Raw genomic sequence first — 19773 nt, 5'->3', positions numbered from 1 at the left:
CAACGCCTCACACCCATCACAGGAAGGACTGAGACCTAAATTCACAGCAGGGCCATACAAGTCTGAACTTCATGACTGACTGCAAGCAAAGGCTGTTACTTGAAGACAGGCCCTGCTACTACGCGTCTTCTCAACCAAGGAGGCTGGGAAGCTCGGAAGCTTCCTTCCCCATGGACCATGCCCTCACATGATGAATAAAAAAGTAGGACCACATCCTGAGTTTGGAGAGGAGCTGTTAGAGGCAACTTGACTTAGCAGTCATCACTTGGGCTCTCTTTCCACTCCTGGTAAGGCTCTCTGCTGCCAGTGCTCCCCAAAGCAGGGTGTGCTGCTGCTGCGATCTTGCTGCAAGGTACCTGTGTGGGGGCAGAGGGGCTGATGGTGGGTCCTGCTCTCCATACTACTTGCATTTAGTGATTTTGATGGGATGTGAATGTTGCCATGCCCGTATCTATTCTGTGGCTGCAAACCCTCCAGAAAGCTAAAGTCACATCAAATTTGAAGACCTTGCCCAGCCTCAGTAAGCTCTGCAGCATGGGGCTTTGATGTGTGTGCTAACCCAGATGCACCCAAGGATTCTGGCTGGAGCTTGGGGTTGTGAGAGCTGCCACCACCAACGTTCCCAGATTGTGAAGTGTAAGTGCATCCCAGAGATCCTCAGGCACCCCTGGAGAAGCAGGCAGTAGCCTGGACTCCATGCAGTTTGTGTGGACTTTGCGGGGATGCCCCTCTTGGATACCCTGGGAAGGTGATGGGGGGAAATGGGGAAGGGGAATAAGAGCTCCAGGCTCTCTCTAACACACGGCACTGCCAAGCTCGTGCCACAGTGGCAACCAAGTGAACGAGATCTATGCAACTCACTAAGGCAGAAAAAGGTCTCCTTCAGAGTTCAGTGTAAATGCATCGTGTGCGAACAATGAGAGTCAGCCTTTCTTTGGGAGGTTTGCCAGGAGCTGTGTGCGTGCTGGGTCACCGATCCCCTTATGATAAGAGCAGAGAGGATTTTTACTGCTGGCATCTTGTGCTCTGCCCCGTCACTGCACATGCACGGATGTTCTCTGCTCCTGTGAACACGCTCAGGACACAGGCTTGTGAACTGAGGTGGTACTGAAGTTCTTCCCTCATCCCACTGTGTTTTCTACCTCCTCTCCTTCCTTCTGCTCCAACTGTCAAAGTGGCAAGCCACTACCCTTGCAGGAGGTGGTCTCTTTCACAGAAGCTGGCAGCCAGGGAAGGGAAGCCAAGGTGCTGGGTGAGGAAGAGGACTCTCTCGCTCAGCAACTTAGGTGGCAGCAGTTCTCCATCACATTGGCTTCTCCACCAGAAGCAAAAAGAACAAGTCAAGCACTAGGAAGGCTAGTGAGCTGGGCGTCCTGGCGTATTTCAGAATACAGGCTATGAAAACAGGCAAAGCCAGTTCTTGGGCTAATGCAGATGATGGCAAACAAGCAGGTGTGGGACATTTTGTGTGCGCGGGATCACCCAGGCTTGCAGAAGCTCGCCTGATTCTAGGAATGAGGAAGCACAAGGAGAAAGGCTTATGGCTGAAGTGCCTTGGGCCCCATGACATATGACAGGGGTTTCTTGGTATTGATCTGGAAGCCCTTGATTTGGCAGTCTGGCTGTACTGTTTGATAGACATCTAGCCTAGCACTCCGGGGACAGAACTGTGAACTGAGAGCTTATATTGATAAGAAACTTTACATTTTCCTATCTTGCTGCTAAATTGATGCACCTCCATCTACTGCTTTGCATGTAAATGTATCTCTCATCTCAGACAGGCCGGCACCTTCCCTTTTATGGATCTACTGCATCCTTTGCCCCTAACAAGAGACCCAGGGAAGGTACTGGATCTCCTCAAAATTTCTGAACCCTCAGAGAATCCTTCACAAACGCGGGCCCATACATACCCTCCTTCTTGAACATCACCCAAACGAAAACAAGAAAGAGATTATTTTGGGATCCGGAGCACCACCCAACTAGGAAGTGTGGAAAATACCTGTGTATGGGGTAGGGAATGAGGACCACAGAACCAGGATTCTCCCACCAGGCTGCCTTCTCTGCCTGGAGCCTCTACATGGGGTGTGCCACCCACCTACACCCCCGCGGTAGGCTTGGCAGAAGGGGGGAGCAGCATTTTAAATGCCAGTGAACTGAAGGATGCTGATGGGGTGTAAAGGAGGAACTGGGAGCAGAAGGGTGCATCCCTCAGACCTGCTGGGGTCAGGAGCGGCTGCAGTCCTTCTGGCAGAGGGCTGAGTGCAAGGATTAAGGGCCTGAGCTGCTACTGACAATGGGATTAACCCGTGCAGGAAATTAAAGTTGTAGAGAAGGCTCTTCACTCCACAGCTGAGAGAAGGAGAAAAATTGGGATCTGGATTAGAATTGGCAGGGCTGGTGACAAGCCACCACCCACAGCCAACTGTTCCCGGCTGGATCAGAAAATGTTATCTCAGTCTTCATGTAGAACCCCCCTCCACATTTCACTCGGTTACCAATTTTTGCCAACAGTGTGAGAAGAACAAAAACATCACTCTGTGGCAAGAAAAAGAGGAGGAAACTGGGTAGCCAGCTCACGTGTCCCTCCTCTGAGTCCCTCTCCCACTCTCTCACCAGTTTCCCTTCTCATCTGCCTCCGTTTTGCATGGAGGAAACATGCACGTGGTCTGTCGCATTCGATAATACTCGGAGAAGATGCTGGCACACACATGGCTGGATTTCTTCCTGTCAACTGCCCCCTCAGCTCTCCTCCTGCTGCTGTTCTGGGCCTCCTCCATATGCCGCACTCTCGCTGTGCTGGGACTTTCCTGTCACTCCTGTGTTGGATATCCCGGTCTCCCCACCTGCTTCCACAGCTTCCCAAGGAATCCCACTTCTCCACAGCAACCTGGGTCTTTCCCATCAGCGCTACTCACCGTGGGTACCCTTCAGATGCTCTCTGCTTTCTCAGAGAGTTTGATGAGGCCCGATGCTCTTGGTATTTCCAGCCCCTCTGACATATCTGAGTCTCATTATTGTGCTTTGGTCAGGGAGGCTTGGGATGCAAACAATGCTTCCTAGTTAAGGTACAGGATGAGGAATCAAGAGAACTGGCTTCTCTCCTGATTTTGCCACAGGCTTGACAGGAAACATTGGGAAAACCCGGCCCAAACTCCTTTATTCAGTGTAAATTTGATAAGCCCTGCAAATCATATCTGCATGACAGGAGAGCATTTACAAGCCCAAGTGATCCAGTGCAAGCACTGCACTTGGCAGCTTTGAAAATCTTGAGTGGGCAACTGATGTGGGCTCATAATGAGGTATCAAGAGCTGGGCAGCTAAAATTTCAGCCAGACAAACTCAGCAGCCATTTTTCCCTCTATCATAGTTTACCCCTCCATAAAAGGGGATAGAGTTGATTTTTCTTGGAAGGGCTTGGGGAGGAAACATTTTTTAACAGCAATCACATTTGCATTTCAGAGATGCCTACACATTGTCATTCCAAAGATCAGAAGCTTTTTGAACTCTTCACATCCCAGAGAATAGGGTGAGGATGTTATTCACACCAAGTCAAGAATGTGGCAGAGTCCCTCACAATACCGAGTGGGTTTTGCACCCTTTCTACTTTACAGCTTTCTCTATTAGGTGTTTTACTCAGCTGTGATCAATCACTGCAAGTCAGATGGCACCATTTCTTCTGCAGCTGGGTTTCTAGTGTGAATTTAAAATGTGCTTTCCATTGATTGTGACAACCCAACACTAATGAATCCTGAACACATGTGTTAATAAATCAGCAAGTGCTGGAATTGAAGCCCCCAGCTATTTAGCTTAGAAGCTCACTGGGGCAGTGACACCCACTGTATGCTTCTATGGCGCTGCTGAGCTTAGCTGCCACCTCTGGGTGCTTTTGCAGTCCAAATAAACAACAAACAAGGAGCTGCCGCTGAGACAAGGTGACCTCTTGTGGTCAACAATTTGCTAGACTGACCTAGGTCTGTTGGGGGACCAAGAATGGGCATCACCTTCATGCCATCTAAACCCGCTCGTGGTACTGTCAGGAGCACGATTCCCCACTAGGACTCATCAGCCAGGTTACTTCATGAACTTTGCTGTCATCATACCCTACGGCTGCCATGTCTCCCTGCCTTCTGTGTACCAAATCTTCTCCCCCAAGGGCTGATGAATGAACGACCATAACAACGCTCTTTAATCGCTAGACTCTGGGGTACCACTGTCCCTCTACATTATGGATGACGGCAATAAACAGGAATCCTAAAAGCAACAAGGAAAGGGAAGGGAAAAAAAAAAAGATAATCTCCTTAAAGTGTTCTCCGTGCCCTCCCTCACCCTGCTGCTTCTCTGATACAGGCTAAAGCAACTCAGCATTGGAAAGGGGAAAAGGGACTTTGCCATCACTTGTCAAGGTGAGTGTGGGGGAGGGATGAATGTCTGCTTGTACTTCCTGATAATTTATTGCTGGCATCTGTTGCAGCCTCTGTTACCTACCCTTTTGTAATATAGGTCACCCACATGCCCTGCCAATGCTCGTAAGCCAGGCTGTTAACGGAGTCTGATCCCTCAGCCATGATCCAATGGTTAGTGCAAAGGACTAGGAGAGATAATCAGAGACAGAGGTTGCTGGGCTCTGTTTCTGGCTGCGACTCATCCTAGTGACACAGTCACCTGTCTCTCTAGCCTCAGTGTCCCCATCTGGAAAATGGGATAGCTTTATCCACCTACCTAGAGCAGAGGTGATGCTGGCTATGACCTCAGCCTTACTTCTGGGGGTCATTAAATACAAAGTAACAACACCACCTACAACCATGGTAAGAGCCATTCGTAAAGCAGATGGAAAGCTTTGGATAGAAGGTGTCACAGAATTGGGAAGTGTTAGTAAAACAGTATGCGGATGCAGTAAACTGAAACTCTCCCTCCCCTCACCGGGTGCTCCTTGGGACCTGACTTATGAAAGCTAAACCTTTAGAGTGATACTGCAAACGCTATTGGTGTCTGGGCAGGGCAAAGGGAAACACAAGACAGTGATAGTGCCTGCTGTAGCTTTTATGCCCTAGCAAGTGCTGCAGAGTCATTACAACCTCCTCAGCATCTCCCCCAGCAGTAAAGTTCCCTGTTCAAGCTAATTAGGGGAATCCTCATTAGAGAGTCCTCTAGAGTCTGACAGCAGGCCAAATGTCCAAGCGGCACTTCAGCTCAGTGTATTTTTGGCCACTGGAGCCCATGGGCCAGAAATGGATGATTTCATTCTGTTGCTTTGAGCTGAAATGAAAAAAGTTGTCTTTTACTGTCCTAAATCAAACGGCAAGAAGAAAAGGCCATCAGCAGCCCCATGGGCTACTCTGTTCGTTTCTCCAGAATCTGGAGAAGAGATTCAACTCCAAGCATGTGGAAGAAAGCTCTGGACACCATGTCCCATGGATCACAGGGCATTCAGCTGACAAGTTGCTCCAGGAAGAAGGAACCATCTAGTAAGCCTGGAAGAAAGACTAATGCCTGGTTTGTGGAGCCCTTGGGTGACTTCAGAGGATTCTGAGCTCCAACAACACAGATCAGCATTGGGTGCCCAAACCCAGGCAATGCCATGTTAGTTCTGAATAGATGGCACGGTGCCTCTTGTCTTGGGCTGAGGTGTATGAGGGGCACTCCTAGGTCTGGCAGAGTCCCTGCTGTTGGGAAAGTCCCCAGCTGTCAGGCTGAAAGCAGCCAGACAGATTTGGTGGTGCTCTGGAGAGCCGTGAGGTGTGGGCAGGTGCTAGTTGCCTCAGGACTATGGGGTTCCCAGTGCTACATTGGCAGTGAGAGCAGCTGTCCTGGTGCTCTGCAGAGCAGAAGGCATCTCTTGGACCACAGTAAACCAGATAATTAAGTCAGAATTCAAAACGAGTCAGAGAAAACCTTTAAAAAATAAACTCTCAAAAATCCTCTCTGCCTCCTTGCTCTCTCCTGGCTGCAGAATATTAATCGCTAAAGGTCTACAGTGTTTAGGGGCAATAGATATGTGGGAGAAACTGTGTTTTTCTGGATCCTTGGAATTAAAATTTCTCCATAAACATACTACTTCAAGGTATAATTGCAGAAGCTCATTGCCCCTTGCATTTCAACAGTCAGGAACCTCTACCCATTCCAAATCTACTGCTCTGCCACCTGAGCATATGTTATGCTTGGAGAAGCAGGCAGTTTTGTGCAAGACATGGATGTTGGTAAATACAGGTCGCAGAAGAGTCCCCGGTACATGTGTAAGCCCAACTCCGTGCACACATTTGGAAATGTAAGCTAGATTGGTGACTATATCTGCATATGTACATGGAGATAGCTGCTTAAGTCTTAGAAACGTGTATGAGTGCACAAAGGGTGGCTGCTGTCTATGGGGCAGGGAGTGTTGTGTTTACGTGACATGCCTTTAAAATAATCTTGGGTTTATCAAGGCGCCTCCATCTTTGTGCGTGTTGCAGCACAGGAGACAGTGTTAAAGCCTGAACAGGTGTTAATCACTATGCACTGTAATAATTTCTAAACATAGGGAAAAGGCTTATTTATACACGGCTGCTCCTCCCACCCTGCACTCTGTGCTTGAGCCTTGGTGCTGCCTGAGAGAAAGAGGCGCCTGTGAGGTACCAGAAACGAGTGCAAGAGCTGGGCTTGCCTTGCCAGAGCAGAAGGAGCGAGGGGTAGACCCCATCACTCTCCTCACGCCTGGGTATGCCAGTCCTGCTCTCAGCCCCCTGCTGTCACCTGGGGATGGCGTGGCCGAATTGCACAGAACAGCAAGCGGGGTGGGGGAGACACCAGCCCATGGCCTGAGCGGGGGCCTGGGCTGAGGGAGACCGCAGAGGAAAGCCATGTCATGAAGCACCCAAGGAAGCTGTTGTTTTTTGGTTGTTTTTTTTTTTTTTTTTAAAAAAAAAAGCTTAGCCCCCCTGATTGGAGCCGAGCCAGCTGATACAGATGGGGTGTTACAAAACAGAGCCAAAAGGCAAGAGCGCAAGGAACAGAGCTATCTATAACCCTGACAAAGTTAGAGGAGTGAAGGTGAGGAAGAGGGAAAGACAGAGCGTGGCAGGCAGCCCCTGATGCTGAGAGCAAGGACGCGATCGTTCAGCAACGGGATTTGGAGCTGATCAACTCCCGCTATCCAGCAGGCAGATAAGGCTCTGTGGCTGTCAGCTTAACTCTGCCATTTATTCCTGTGCTGTAGGGAGTTAAATAGAGCACACGGAAAGCCTGCTGCCGGGGAGTGTAAGTCAAGGAGGGAGAGGGAAGGAAGAGGCTGTAACTGGGCAGTGCCCGGGGAGTCGAGTGGAAGTGGCTGTGGGCAGAGCCCCTCCAGGTAAGTGCTTGCGGCTTTTCATCCTCCTTTCCAATACTGACAGCTGGGGACAGGAGACTTCAGGGGTGGCATTTAGGACGGAGACACTGATACGGGGGAGGCTGAAAGTCTCCTTCTCAGCCAGGGTGAGCAGAAGAACCAAATGGGGACAGCTATTTGTTGCAGCTTCTCCTTCAGTGGGGACTGCAGTGAACGGGCTCCAGCTCGGTTTGGGGAGTGGGGGGCTGCAGTGGGTGAAGGTTGAATCGGTTTCGATGCCATGACAGGTATTCATCTATTTGGTGCATTGGCATTTGCGTAAATGATCTGAATAGGCTTGCAAAATGTACTAGTCCAGGCACTGAACCTGCTCATCTTTCTCATCGAGATGCTAATTTGAATATTTCCTGGTGGTTTACATTCCCATATAAAATAAATCAGTCATGGGAGCCTGGGGGAGGGGAAGCAGCTGGCACGTGTGTGGGGAGAGTGTCCCGGTGGGAGTGCAGCGCCCAACTAAAATAACGGCTGTGGATGTTGTCAGAACCCCTCAGAGGGGATGGAGGATGGTTTATTTCTGTAGCCTGGTTGAAATGTGTCCATCTAACTGCTGCTGTGAACGTGGGTGGTACGTCAGAGAGCAAGAAGGGGGACAGGAGGGTCTGTGGTGTTTCCCCTTTTTCCTGCTTGCCTGTATCGAAAAGGGAAACGGGAGGGAAGTTGGAACCTGTTGTCAGTCACTTATTGTCAGGGGAGAGTTTATGGTCTTTGGGTTTCTAATTAGACTGAGCATTTTTTCCTTCTTCTAATTAAGATGTAATTCCTCTCTTTTCAACACTCCCACTCAGTCTCCCCCGCCCCAGGTCCTCCCTTCTCCTCGGAGGCTCGCTCACTCTTCAGCTCCTGCAGTTGCTGCAGTGTGAATTCCCCAAGCTGAAGCTGTGCTCTGCTCAGCCCCGCTCTAGCCACCATATCCATTTTACCTTAAAACAGAAAGGAAGCACTGATAGGGAATACTGCGGGGTGGGGGTGGGGGGGAGAAGCGGCTTGGCAGCGGCTGGTGCCCAGCCGTCAGTGAGCCTGAGCTGTGCGTCAGGGAGAGGATGCACAGGTGGTACCAGCCTGCGTGGAGGTGAGAGGGAATGAGCTGGAGTCTGCTGCTCTGGCAGGGTCACCTCAGCAATTCATCAGGTTAACCTTGAGCGTGAGGCTAATGTAGCTACTGTAGCAGGCTATTCAAGCACAGGCTTGTCTCTTCAGCACTTAGGTGAATCAGGCCTTATTTCTGCACTGCAAGGTTCAAAGTGAACTAACGTTGTGCCTTCATCATGCTGCGCCTCCTGAAACGCCCTCCATCTCTCCTCAAAAATGGAGCTGATGCCCCAAAGGCAAAACTCTAGTGGGGGAAGGGAAAGGACAACACTGAGCCCAGCCCTGTATCTTGCACCCAGGGAACTGAATCTCACCTGCTCTGCTCTGCTCTCCCCCTCCAGGACCTGGCAGGCAGGCTACAAGGTCATTCCTCCTCCCTTTGGGGCTGTGTGCCAGGCTGGCTGGTGGATGTGAAGTCACGCTGGAGAAGTCAACAATGCTGCCTACAACTGCTGGCCACCGGTGGAGGAGCAGATTCCTCATGAGGTGGCAAGAGGCTTGTCGTAAGTAATGCCTACTCAGGTACTAAGTACGATGATCCTGTTTGTCAAGGGAGTGGAAAGAAAATAGGTCACATCAGGGTTAAGAATAGGGGAGAGGGACAGCTAAGAATGGAGATGTTTGAACTAATTCCTGGTTCCTTTAGAGGCCAGGCTAGCTGGGAGGGAGAGTGAGACTCTAAAGCTGGAGACGGGTTTAAAGTGGGACAGTGAGTGATGATTGCTTCTGAATTCCAGTGGGCCTGGAAGGTGAGAAACAGTGAGCTACCACTGCACAAAGATCCACTCCAAACGTTTCTCAGATTGACATCCTGTAAGCTGCAGACTCCTCTCTGTGGTAGGGGTTTATACAGGCTGCTGAGCAAGGCTCCCAGCTCTTCACAGCAGAAGTCATGACAGATTTTGGAAGGGAATGCAGGATGTGAATGCAGAACTCTCCTACTGGGCTCTGCCACATGTAGTGAAAATCAAGGAGCAATTAAAGAAGATCTCTTAAATTAAATTGTAAAAGCTCAGCCTGTGCACCTTCCCAGTGGACTGGGGCACATGCTACAGTATCCCTGACTAGAAAGCAGAGACTGCTAGGGCAATGTGGGGCTTCAGGGAACGTACCTGCACTTCAGAGAAGCATCTGGGGACCACAGCAGAGGAAAGGGAGCACTTGGAGACTGTTCATCACTGCTGCACGCCCAGGTGCTGTGCAAGTCTGTGGTTTCCCTTGTTCTTGCCCCACTGATCAAATTTGGGGCTGCCACTATAAGAAGCCAGGGGAATTATTTCCCTCCTCAGAAAACAGTCATCTTTGTAATCCATCCTCACAAACTAGACTGATTTATACATTATTTATAATGAATGCTTCTGAGTCTTGACTTAATCTGATATACCTGGATCAGCTTTCTGCCACCTACTAGAGTCACCAAACACCTCACAAAGTAACTTCATCTTCCTCTAACACAAAAACATGTACTACTCATCCTTCTGTAGGGTTAGAAGATAGCTTCAAGTTCTGTGTATTCCTTCCCTGACTCTCTTCCCTGTAGAGCTGCATCCGAACAAGTACGATGAATCCCTCGGTCTCACTTCACATCCTAGTGAATGCACCTCTTGCAGGAACTGAAAATGAAATCAGACCTTCTTCTCTCTATGATTTTAGTAAAATATTTTCAAGAGCACAAAGCAATATATGGGTAAAAACAAGACATTTTTGGCACATCCTACATGGCTGCAGAAACTTGGCATAAATCCAGTTCCTGAACATAACCACAGCCAGCTGCCTGAGACTTTGTTCCTACCATCCACTGCCAGCATACATACTGGTGGAACTCCACAGCCACCCGGTCGGGGCTGGTGGTGGGTAGGCATTTTCAGAGATAAGCCCTGAACAGAATGCCACCTGTATAGCATTACACATGGTCTGTTCTTGTCTTTCTTGGTGTACAAAGCAGCTGTTATCATCATAGCTGTCAATCCATTATTAATACTGTACTTTTGTTAAGCATCCAGGAAAAGATGGGGGCACTTGGGTGACTCACGGCTCTCTCCCTTCCCCACTCTAGCTCCCATTCTTTTAATTCTCAACAACAGGAGTGCGATGTATTCTGAATGGAATTATATATCAGCCAGCCAGACAGTACCTGCACTGTGCCAGTCCACAGGCTATGATCTGTTTTCATGGCAAACTGCGGTTGACCCCAACTTTTGCATGACAAGAAAGCAGAGAGGTGCTCAGGGTAAAGATGTCTCTTGTATTTCACCGTAAGGACCCAAAATTATCACTAAAAGAGCATACAGATTGGCGCTGCGCTGACACACACTTGAGATCTCAACTGTAGGACAGAAAAATTCTTGAAGGAATTGTGAAAGATGGACGAAATAAAAAAAAGAGATGAGACTCTGAAAACTTATCCCTTGGTCCTTAATAAAGTCATACAGCTTAGGATCCAAACTGTGTAGTTCTCCTTAGGCTATCAGTCCACAAATGTGCCAATTCTCGCAAGGATCACTGGGAACACAAAAAGGCCCTATGCAGGATGGCGGGGTTTCAGTATGAAGGCACCATCGCTGACAGTAGCCAAGTCAATATAAAAAGGGCTATGGGTCAGACTAAACTCTAGAGAGAGTGGGGTGAGGGAAGAGAGGAGGAGCATGGCTGACTGCAGAGCTGTTCCAGACAAAGCTTCTCCAGAGCATGGGTCTCCACTGGCTCCCTCTCCTATGGCAGTCCTTTTACAATTCCTTTGCAGTCAAGAAAAAAAAAACCCACTTGCTTGTTGGTTCTTTTGAATAAAGTAGGACAGAAGAATCTGGTTACCAGTCCAGGAAAGAATGGGAAGACAATAAATGCATCCACTTTAGCTACCACTCACCCCTAAAAACACTCTACCAACCCCAAGTGACTGCCTTCTCTGAAGAAAAGTGAGAAAGGGAGAGGACAGCGCATGACGTACAGACAAACCTGCTTCAGTTTTAGTCAAATGCTCAAGCTTGTCACTTTAAAAAACACCGAGGGAGCTGAATTTGCTTCCCACATTGAAGAAACTAATCTCAATTCCACAAAAGGAATGAAGATGAAGGATGCAAATGTTTTACATAGTCTGCTTAAACATAACTCCCACTCCTCTAATGACAGGAGGCACAAAGTATGCTTTCCTGTTGCTGACGCTTCTTTGCCACTTAAAAATTAAAGTTTTAAAAGTCACTGGCTCCCAGGGAGGGCTGGTAACTAGTGCCCAGACGCCACTCACAGGATCTGGACCCGTGTCTGGAATGCTGATCCACAACAGCTCTAAAAAATGCTGTTTTGTGGATTGTCCAACCTTACCTTTGAGACACTGCAGGAGAACAGGGTTGTGTGCTAACCCTTTTCCTAACACCCCCTTCTTCAACTACCAACCTGCAACTGTTTTCCTTATCTCCATTGCTACAGGCAATTTTGGTTGGAGGAGATACTTGTGGGACTATTGCTGCATGATTCAGCAACTATTTTGACAGCAATGGCAAATATAAGGTTTAGGGTCTCCTTGTTACTTTTTAACAGTTTTCTTGGTCATCCCTTTGTAATCTAATCTAATTCATAATGAAGTCTTTTGCCACAAGGCCCACACAACACACCATGGACATGGAAAACAAATGATACCCTGATTTAAAGGCTAACTTAGACCTGAGTCTGATCTATCACAAAGATCAGGATTCAAACTGCAGGAGCACAACTGAGATGTAGGCTGGTTTTTTTCATTTTTTTAAAAAAGCTTTTCATTAACATGTCTATTTCTGAAAAAATCTGAGCTTCTTAAATATATACCAGTCCCACCTCTCTCAACTCTGACTGTTTAGAAAGAGCTGTCCTTTATCAGAGGTGACACCTCCCACCACTCTCTGCTCCTTTCTCTTCTGACAGGTTCCAGTGCTCTAGTATCTGTCAGCAAAGTCCTCTGGGATGCACTGTTCTAACATCCTTGTGAAATTGGGAGGGCATTTACTTGCTTGCTCATGAAAAAAAGGCTAAGAGAAAAGTCCTGCTGCCAGGGTGCAGGCCAACAGTAAAGGGATGTAGCTGTGAGGAAGGTCGCAACACTGCAGGGCATTGCAGTGAAGAGTCCTGCTGCCAGGGTCATATTGTAGCTGTAGCTGTGCTCAAGGTGGCGATGGGTGAGGATGGGAAAGCACTGCTCTAACACATGCATTCTCTCTCCCCTGCTTTTCACCTACCAGTGCTTGGCTGTTGGCTGTCGCTATGTGCTGCTGAGTCCTTCTTTGCTTGTCCTTCCTCCTGCAAGTGTAACAGTGGCAACCTGGAAGTGGACTGTAGTGGCTTGGGCCTCTCTTCCATCCCCTCAGACATACCCACAAACACCAGGACCTTCCTCTTTCTCAACAACAAACTCAGCATCCTGCCGGGAGCAGTGTTTTCCAACCTCTCTGCCCTACAGAGGCTGGATCTATCCAACAACTTCTTGGACCAGCTCCCTCAGAACATCTTCAATGACCTGGGGAACCTCACGGAACTCCAGCTGAGGAACAACAGCATCCGGGCCTTGGACAAGGACCTGCTACAACACACGGCCCTGCTGCGCCAGCTGGATCTCTCCATCAACGGCCTGGCCCAGATACCCTCGGGCATCTTTGACGACTTGCCTGCTCTCCGCTCCCTCTCTCTCAGGTCAAACCGCCTGCAGAGCCTGGACAGGGTGACCTTCGAACCGTTAACCAGCCTGCAGCAACTCCAAGTTGGGGATAACCCCTGGGAATGCGACTGCAACCTCCGAGACTTCAAGCACTGGATGGAGTGGTTCTCCTACAGAGGTAAGTGATTGCGCAACGGGAGCCAAGTGCAGGAGTGCTCGTCTTCCATGGAAAGGCACAGAAAAAGGCAGGCAGGGCAGAAACACGAGCAGATATATCTGGCAGGTCAGGCTGACCTGAATGCCAGATCTTAGCCAAGGAACATGAGGACCGTGCTACAATGCTAAAGAGACAGTTTAGTGCCACTGCACCTTTGCACAGAACACTGCTAGGCCGAGAAGTCTTCTCCAGCCCCAGATCTCCTATGTCCTTGTTTTGTTTCTAATCTGAAAGATTACTTTTTTTTTTTGTTTTTTCCTGGGAAAGAACTTCATTCAAATTAACATCAAAATTTTAGGATTATGAGTTCCCCTCACCCTTTCTGTCTAAAGAGAAGAAACGCTTTTCATGCTTGAAAATAACCATCCTGTTCTCTTTCTGAAGATGGGAGAGCTAAAAGCCAGATTTGGCTGTAAAGCATCAGGTTTGCTTTCAACAAAAACCCCATAGGAAACAGTGCCACTTAGGAAAACACTGCAACTAAATTGGTAAACCCAAACTAAAGCTCAAATTAACAAGCCAGGCCCCAAGTCAGACTGGCTATAAAATCGTCATTTCAAACCAAGCAATTTTTGACAAATCTGTATTTCCAGCTTTTCCTTGAAATATGGAAGGCTGGAAAGGTATGTATCATGTAGCAGGAATGCCAACAGGACGATATGCTTTCAGGGGCCGCAACTCAAAGAAAGATGGCACATTTTACAGGAATGACGACTGAAGGCCTGACCTTCTGTCGCTGGAGCCAATGAGTAGGAAAGGGTCTCAAATCATGCGGATAGCAACAGTCAGCTGTCACATCCCTGCTGATCACGGCCATGCTGCAAAGAGATTATCTACGCCTATGGCTACAATGCAGTCTGAAATATGCATTTGTGTGAGCAGAATCAAACAAGCACAGGGGTGTCCCTTTTCTCTTTCTTTTTTTTTTTTAATTTGTTTTCCTTCTTGAGTCTTATATCACAGAGTCAATGGAAAGCACATGGAGTTAATTTTGCTTTTTTTCCCCCTTCCAAAGGAATTGCCCAAACTCGCTCAAGCATTTGTTTCAACATCTGTCACTATTTTCACAGAGGGGGAATGGATTAGTTGTTAGAAGATGGGACTGTGAGTCTGTTGTTATTTTGAGAAGATACAGCCTGGTCCTATCTTTTTGCTTTAATTTGTCCTTTTCTAAAATGGTTCTACTGACACTTACATAACTCACTAAACAGTATGAGGCTGACTTAATAGATGGTTTCAGAGGGCTTTCATGTCTTGGCCTGAAAGATATCTATGCAGATATCACACACCATGAGCTCTACTCTTAAATACAACCTAGGCAGAAGCATCCCAGCCAGCTGCCATGGTTGAAGCTGTGGAGGGCTGAGGCATGCAAAATGTCTCCAAGTTAGGCAAACCCATCATTTTAAAGGATACCACGTGGGCTTTTTCTGCCCAGTGCATGGAGGTGCAGCCATTCCCCCTCCCTCCGCTTTTGACAAGCCCTGAGGATCTGGCAGGACATGGGTGTCTGCAGCACCTCCTGACTTCAGTGTCACCCTTGAACTCTAGAAACATCACACACTAGATCATGGCTGCCTTTTGGGGTTGGGAGAATCTCTCCGAATGCCCTCTACTCAGCAATGCATTCACACACGAGGGACGGAATTTTATAGCCCAACTGCTACAATAAAGCAGCTCCCCACTTGATAACCATAACGCTGCTATGCCTGACTTCTGACTTAGCAGGTGTGAATGGAGTCATAGGAATTTACCCCACCTGGGGCTCTAGCTCTGCTGACACTGTATCAGGATGAAGCTGTGGTTCACTCCTATTATCTCTATTGGGACAGGTGGGAAAATCGACCAGCTGGCATGTACCCTGCCCAAGGAGCTGAAAGGGAAGGATATGCGAATGGTGCCCATGGAAATGTTTAACTACTGCTCCCAGCTGGATGATGAGAACAGCTCTACAGTGCTGGACAATACTGGCCCGCCCTGCACTAAAGGAAGCCCAACTCCTACCAAATCTAAATCAGGCCCAGAAACAGAAGTGGAGCCCAGTGTGGGATGCCCTCAGAAACAACGATATAGGCCTGTGAGCGTGCGCCGGGCTATAGGCACTGTGATCATCGCAGGGGTGGTTTGTGGCATTGTTTGCATCATGATGGTGGTGGCAGCTGCTTATGGTTGCATCTATGCCTCCCTCATGGCCAAGTACCACCGGGAGCTGAAGAAGAGGCAGCCACTCATGGGTGACACAGAAGGTGAACATGAAGAGCAAAAACAAATCTCTTCCGTGGCATGAAACTCTTCTAGGAAGGAAGGGACAGCAACGAACAAAGGTACCTGAGAGCAGTCAAGCATGGGGTCCTCCCAAAATACATCTTCCCAGACAGACAGACAGACAGACTGTGCTATTGCTCCACTCACCCAAGTAGTGCAACAGGCTTCTGGGGGGGTCAGGGCACCTGGCTCAATTTCTGTTCCTCTGCCCCAGGCCCATTTTGTGCCCTTTCATCCTTGGGCCCTCCCGGACAAATAAAGTAGAGTCAGACCTCGAGTGCTTGCTGTGCCTCATGCCCTTGCACAGAGCTTCCCTCACATGCCTGCTGTGAAGGCAGCTGGCACATTCTGGGAACCTGTGTCATCCTCTCAGCTTCAGTTCTGAGTCGTCCTGTATCCTGTCAAGAGCCCTCTGCAAACAGAGGGAGTGGCTCTGTTAAGGCTTGTGTGAGGAGCAAGACACCAGAAGTGTCCATGCCTCTTAGGGTCACTGCTGTGGTGTGACAGTAAGTTACTGCCCACCCTACAATTCAGTGCTGCCAAGAGCACATTAGAAGGGAGGGAAGGTCCCTGGGGTATGACAACAGTCAGGGGGAGATTTCCCTTCTCTTTTAAAGGTGGAAAGATACCTGTACCACTCTACCATGGAGCACAGTATCCCTCTTTTTGCTCCTGGCCAAGTCCAAATCTGTGAGCTCACACACACACACACACACCCCATTCATTACAGGTACACAGATACAGAGCCATCCTATACACACACACACACACTTACTGACTCATTCGGAAACCAATACACACAGACAGTCAGCCCCCACTCCAAATATCCAGGCACCCTACTTGCGCATGCAGAGCCGCATGTGCCCGTGTTGATCTGCCCTCTGCATGCAGCCATGAATACATTCAGTCACTTCACCTTACTCTCATCATAACAGTACATAGCACCTTCTGGTTCAGACAAAATACATGCACCTTGCCACTGAGGAGCCGACAAAAATGTCTCAGCCATAGTGCAGAGCCAGTTGAAATGGGCAGGAGAGGACAGAGAAAGGCAAAGTTATTAAGGTTACAGCATGAGTCTGTGGAACTGAGTACACAGCATGAAAAAAATAAGGTGTGTTCTTGTTTTCTATTTTCTATGATAAATGGAGAGAGTAAGGATATGAAGCCTCCATTTGGAAATGTTTGTTTAGCAAAGCAGATGTGGGTCATCAAGAAAGACTAGAGGAGGAGGCAGCTTACCAGCCTCAGTAGAGTAAGCCATGCTGAGTAGTAGTGTAAGCCTAGGGGAAGGTTACAGGAGAAAAAGACACAAAACCCAAGAGCTGGTGTGGCTGGCAGAGGGGCAAGCATGGTGTACGGAGTAGGGTTATGCAGCTGGGGTGACTAAAGAAAGAGGGCACAGTTCTAGAGGGTCTTGAGGTGAAGGCTGAAACCTGGAGCACAATGTGGCACAGGTGGGAGAGCCCAGGAAGGGTCCAGCACAGCAGACAACACAGCCCACATACGCTACCCCTCACCATCACTGCTGTGTTCGCTGCCATCCACAGCTGCACATGAGTGTACCCACACACACAACTGCGCACACTGCCACTGTCACATAGGGTGACTTCCCCCAACCGGATTTTAAAGCCCACCAGACTGCAGTGCCTCCTATTAGTCTTAGTTCTTTCCAACCTGACAGGGGGAAAAAAAAAAGTGAGAGGGGAAAAAAAATGAAAGAAACTCAACATAAGGACTCATTTTGTATCACTGGAAGTGGGATAAAATGCTGTCTCCAGGGGAGAGCGCACATTGCCATGGTAACCTGCTCTAACCCGTCACAGTGGGTATTCCTGGGCGAGGAAGATGACACCGGAGGTCGTGCATCCGCAGTGCCTGTGGATGGTGTGATCCCTGCCATCAGAAAACAAGCTGGCAGCCAGCCCAGCTTTGCAGGGTGTTCCGCTAGCAACCTGTGTTCAGAGCCCAGCACGCACTGCAGGTGGACCCTGCCAGGGCACGTCACCTCTTCCCACCGCTCCAGCTGGTTCCCAATGCCTTCGGACGTCTCACGGCCCTCCTGTTTGCTGCTGCTGGATCCCTGTGGAAGTAATGCACGCTGGCTCCTCACCCGCTTCTGGTCCCAGACAGGTGGTTGTACTGACCCATGGGCACACAATGTCAGTCTTTAATCAAAGCCTGGAGTGGCAAAATCCCTCCTGGCCTACCCAGGGCCACCAAAGGTAAAGAGACAAGATGCTCTGGACTGGTTTAGCATGACTTCCCTTTGACACAGGGATGCATGGGACAGGGGAGGATGTTCTTTGGGAGCCAGAAGACCAGGCTGCCCTGGAAGAAGGACTGGGAGACGCAGTCCACCCACAAGTGTGCGCACATGTTGTACACCCACTCCCAGCACACTGCTTGTTGGGAAGAGGAGGAGGAGGGCTGGCAAGATGTGAGGAGGAAGGACTCTTCCCCCACGCAATGTATAGCCCCTTCAACCATCCCATCTGCTGCAACCATAGCCCGCTCTGAAGGGCAGAACTGGTGCACTGCAGACTCTGTACGTGTGTTACTGCTGCTCCACATTCCCAGCAAGCCAGGACTAGACTCTGCCTGGTGGATCCAAACCTTTCCCCAACCTCCCTCTCAGGGGAACTTCTCCCTTTACCATACTGGACTCCACAATCATACTTGAAATGGGACTTGAGTCAGAGCGGTCTATTTATAGATCTATATTTTACTTGCATCAAATAATGGTGGAATATTGCACAAAACAAATGGGATCTATATATGCGCGTGTGTGTGCGCGTGCGTGCGTGCGTGTGTGAATGAGCAAGTGAGTGAGAGAGAGATTGTTTTTAAGGGGATAGATTAGAGGTAAAATGAATGGGACTGAGGCAGGGGACAATGCAGGGGTTGGGGGAGGTGAAATCCTCTTTTCCCTGCACCTTCCCTGTGACCTTCTCCTGCCCTGACCAATTTTTCTTTGTTGCTAATAATATTTTCTATATCTTGTGTTGTGGGGCTGATGATGACCTTGCCCATCCTTTCCTTTTTGTTTTCATTTATAAGGCAGAAAGTCTGGATTCATCTCAATCCTAGACAAGGGACTGCTATGCATTTAGGAACCCACCCAGGAAAGGAGAAGACAGGAAAGGGGAGAAAAGAGAGTTGCTGAGAAACATGAAGGCTGGCTGCTATGGCGAGTCCCACTGGAAACCAGATACTGTGCTTGGAAGGACAAGGACTTGTCCTCTTTGACACAGCAGAGTAACAGGGTTCAGTGGGAATGCCCTCTTTATACTGTTGTTTGCAAACAGGCTCTTAGTCTGTTCCCTAGCACACCTGGAAAACAGGCTGCCCTAGCGTGACTGAGCTGCTGCACTGTCCACAGGCACTCTAAGGAACATGGTACCCAGCGTGGTCAGAAATGAAGCTCTCCTGTGGGACGCTGGATAGAGAATGAGACCCAGCGCTCCTCGTGTGCCCAGGCAATGGGTTCGTCTGGTGTGTGGGGACAGGGGCTTCCGCTCTCCCTGCTGGCATGGCTAGGCATGGGGGCAAGCCCCTCTGAACACACCCTTTGCTGCAGGCAGGTGTACCAATGCCACACGCAGGTGCCTGCCCTCAGGAAACGGTCCTCTAGGCCGGGCAGGTCCAACGCGTGCCAGGACGATGTAGGGGCTGGCAGGGCCACCAGAAACACCCCTTCTGCTCCCCCAATTCCCCTTCCCCACACACCCACCTGGGGTACAGGCAGGCACATTTCTTGCAGGGAACAGATGGCACTTGTAATGTCTTTTTGTTTTCGTTACTGTTTGATGGAGAGCAACGAGATTTTCTAAAATGATTGAATGGAGGTTTCTTTGGCATGAGACAGAAAATTTTTAAAGGTATATTATATTTCTGGCTTGTTGTTACAGAAGAATAATAAAGAATGTATTTTCCTATGCTCCTTCTTGTTTAAATGAGATACCTGACAGTAACATTCTCTCTTACCCCTACCCCCTGCAATAGCAAACACTGCAGCGATATAGCCAGCCAAATGAAAAAGCCCTTGAATTCCCACATACATGTATGCTTGTCTCTACATAGTGTTTGAACTCGGAATGGACATGCACATATATATACACGCGTACACTGTAGCAGTGCCAGTCCTAGGCAAGCATGTACCTGTAGCTGGGGTGAGGCTGTAGAACTAAATACACAGTCAGTCAAGGTGAG

At 49.0% G+C, this 19773-nt stretch overlaps 2 protein-coding genes across 2 annotated transcripts in view; one reads left to right on the top strand and one right to left on the bottom strand.

Annotated features, from left to right (window-relative positions):
• CACNA2D4 (calcium voltage-gated channel auxiliary subunit alpha2delta 4) overlaps positions 1-19773 on the bottom strand; it is a 130646-nt gene that overhangs the window by 33665 nt on the left and 77208 nt on the right. The gene's annotated exons all lie outside the window — the stretch shown is intronic.
• On the top strand, positions 7425-15583 carry LRTM2 (leucine rich repeat transmembrane protein 2). The gene is made up of 4 exons (XM_086467249.1): positions 7425-7449; positions 8797-8958; positions 12667-13257; positions 15129-15583. Exons 2-4 carry the CDS (start codon positions 8892-8894, stop codon positions 15581-15583), a joined length of 1113 nt encoding a protein of 370 aa, XP_086323375.1. The 5' UTR covers positions 7425-7449; positions 8797-8891.

The sequence above is a fragment of the Leptosomus discolor genome, chromosome 1, assembly GCF_034619465.1.
Source record: "Leptosomus discolor isolate bLepDis1 chromosome 1, bLepDis1.hap2, whole genome shotgun sequence".
Taxonomy (NCBI): domain Eukaryota; kingdom Metazoa; phylum Chordata; class Aves; order Leptosomiformes; family Leptosomidae; genus Leptosomus; species Leptosomus discolor.
This window is presented reverse-complemented; position numbering and strand designations above follow the sequence as displayed.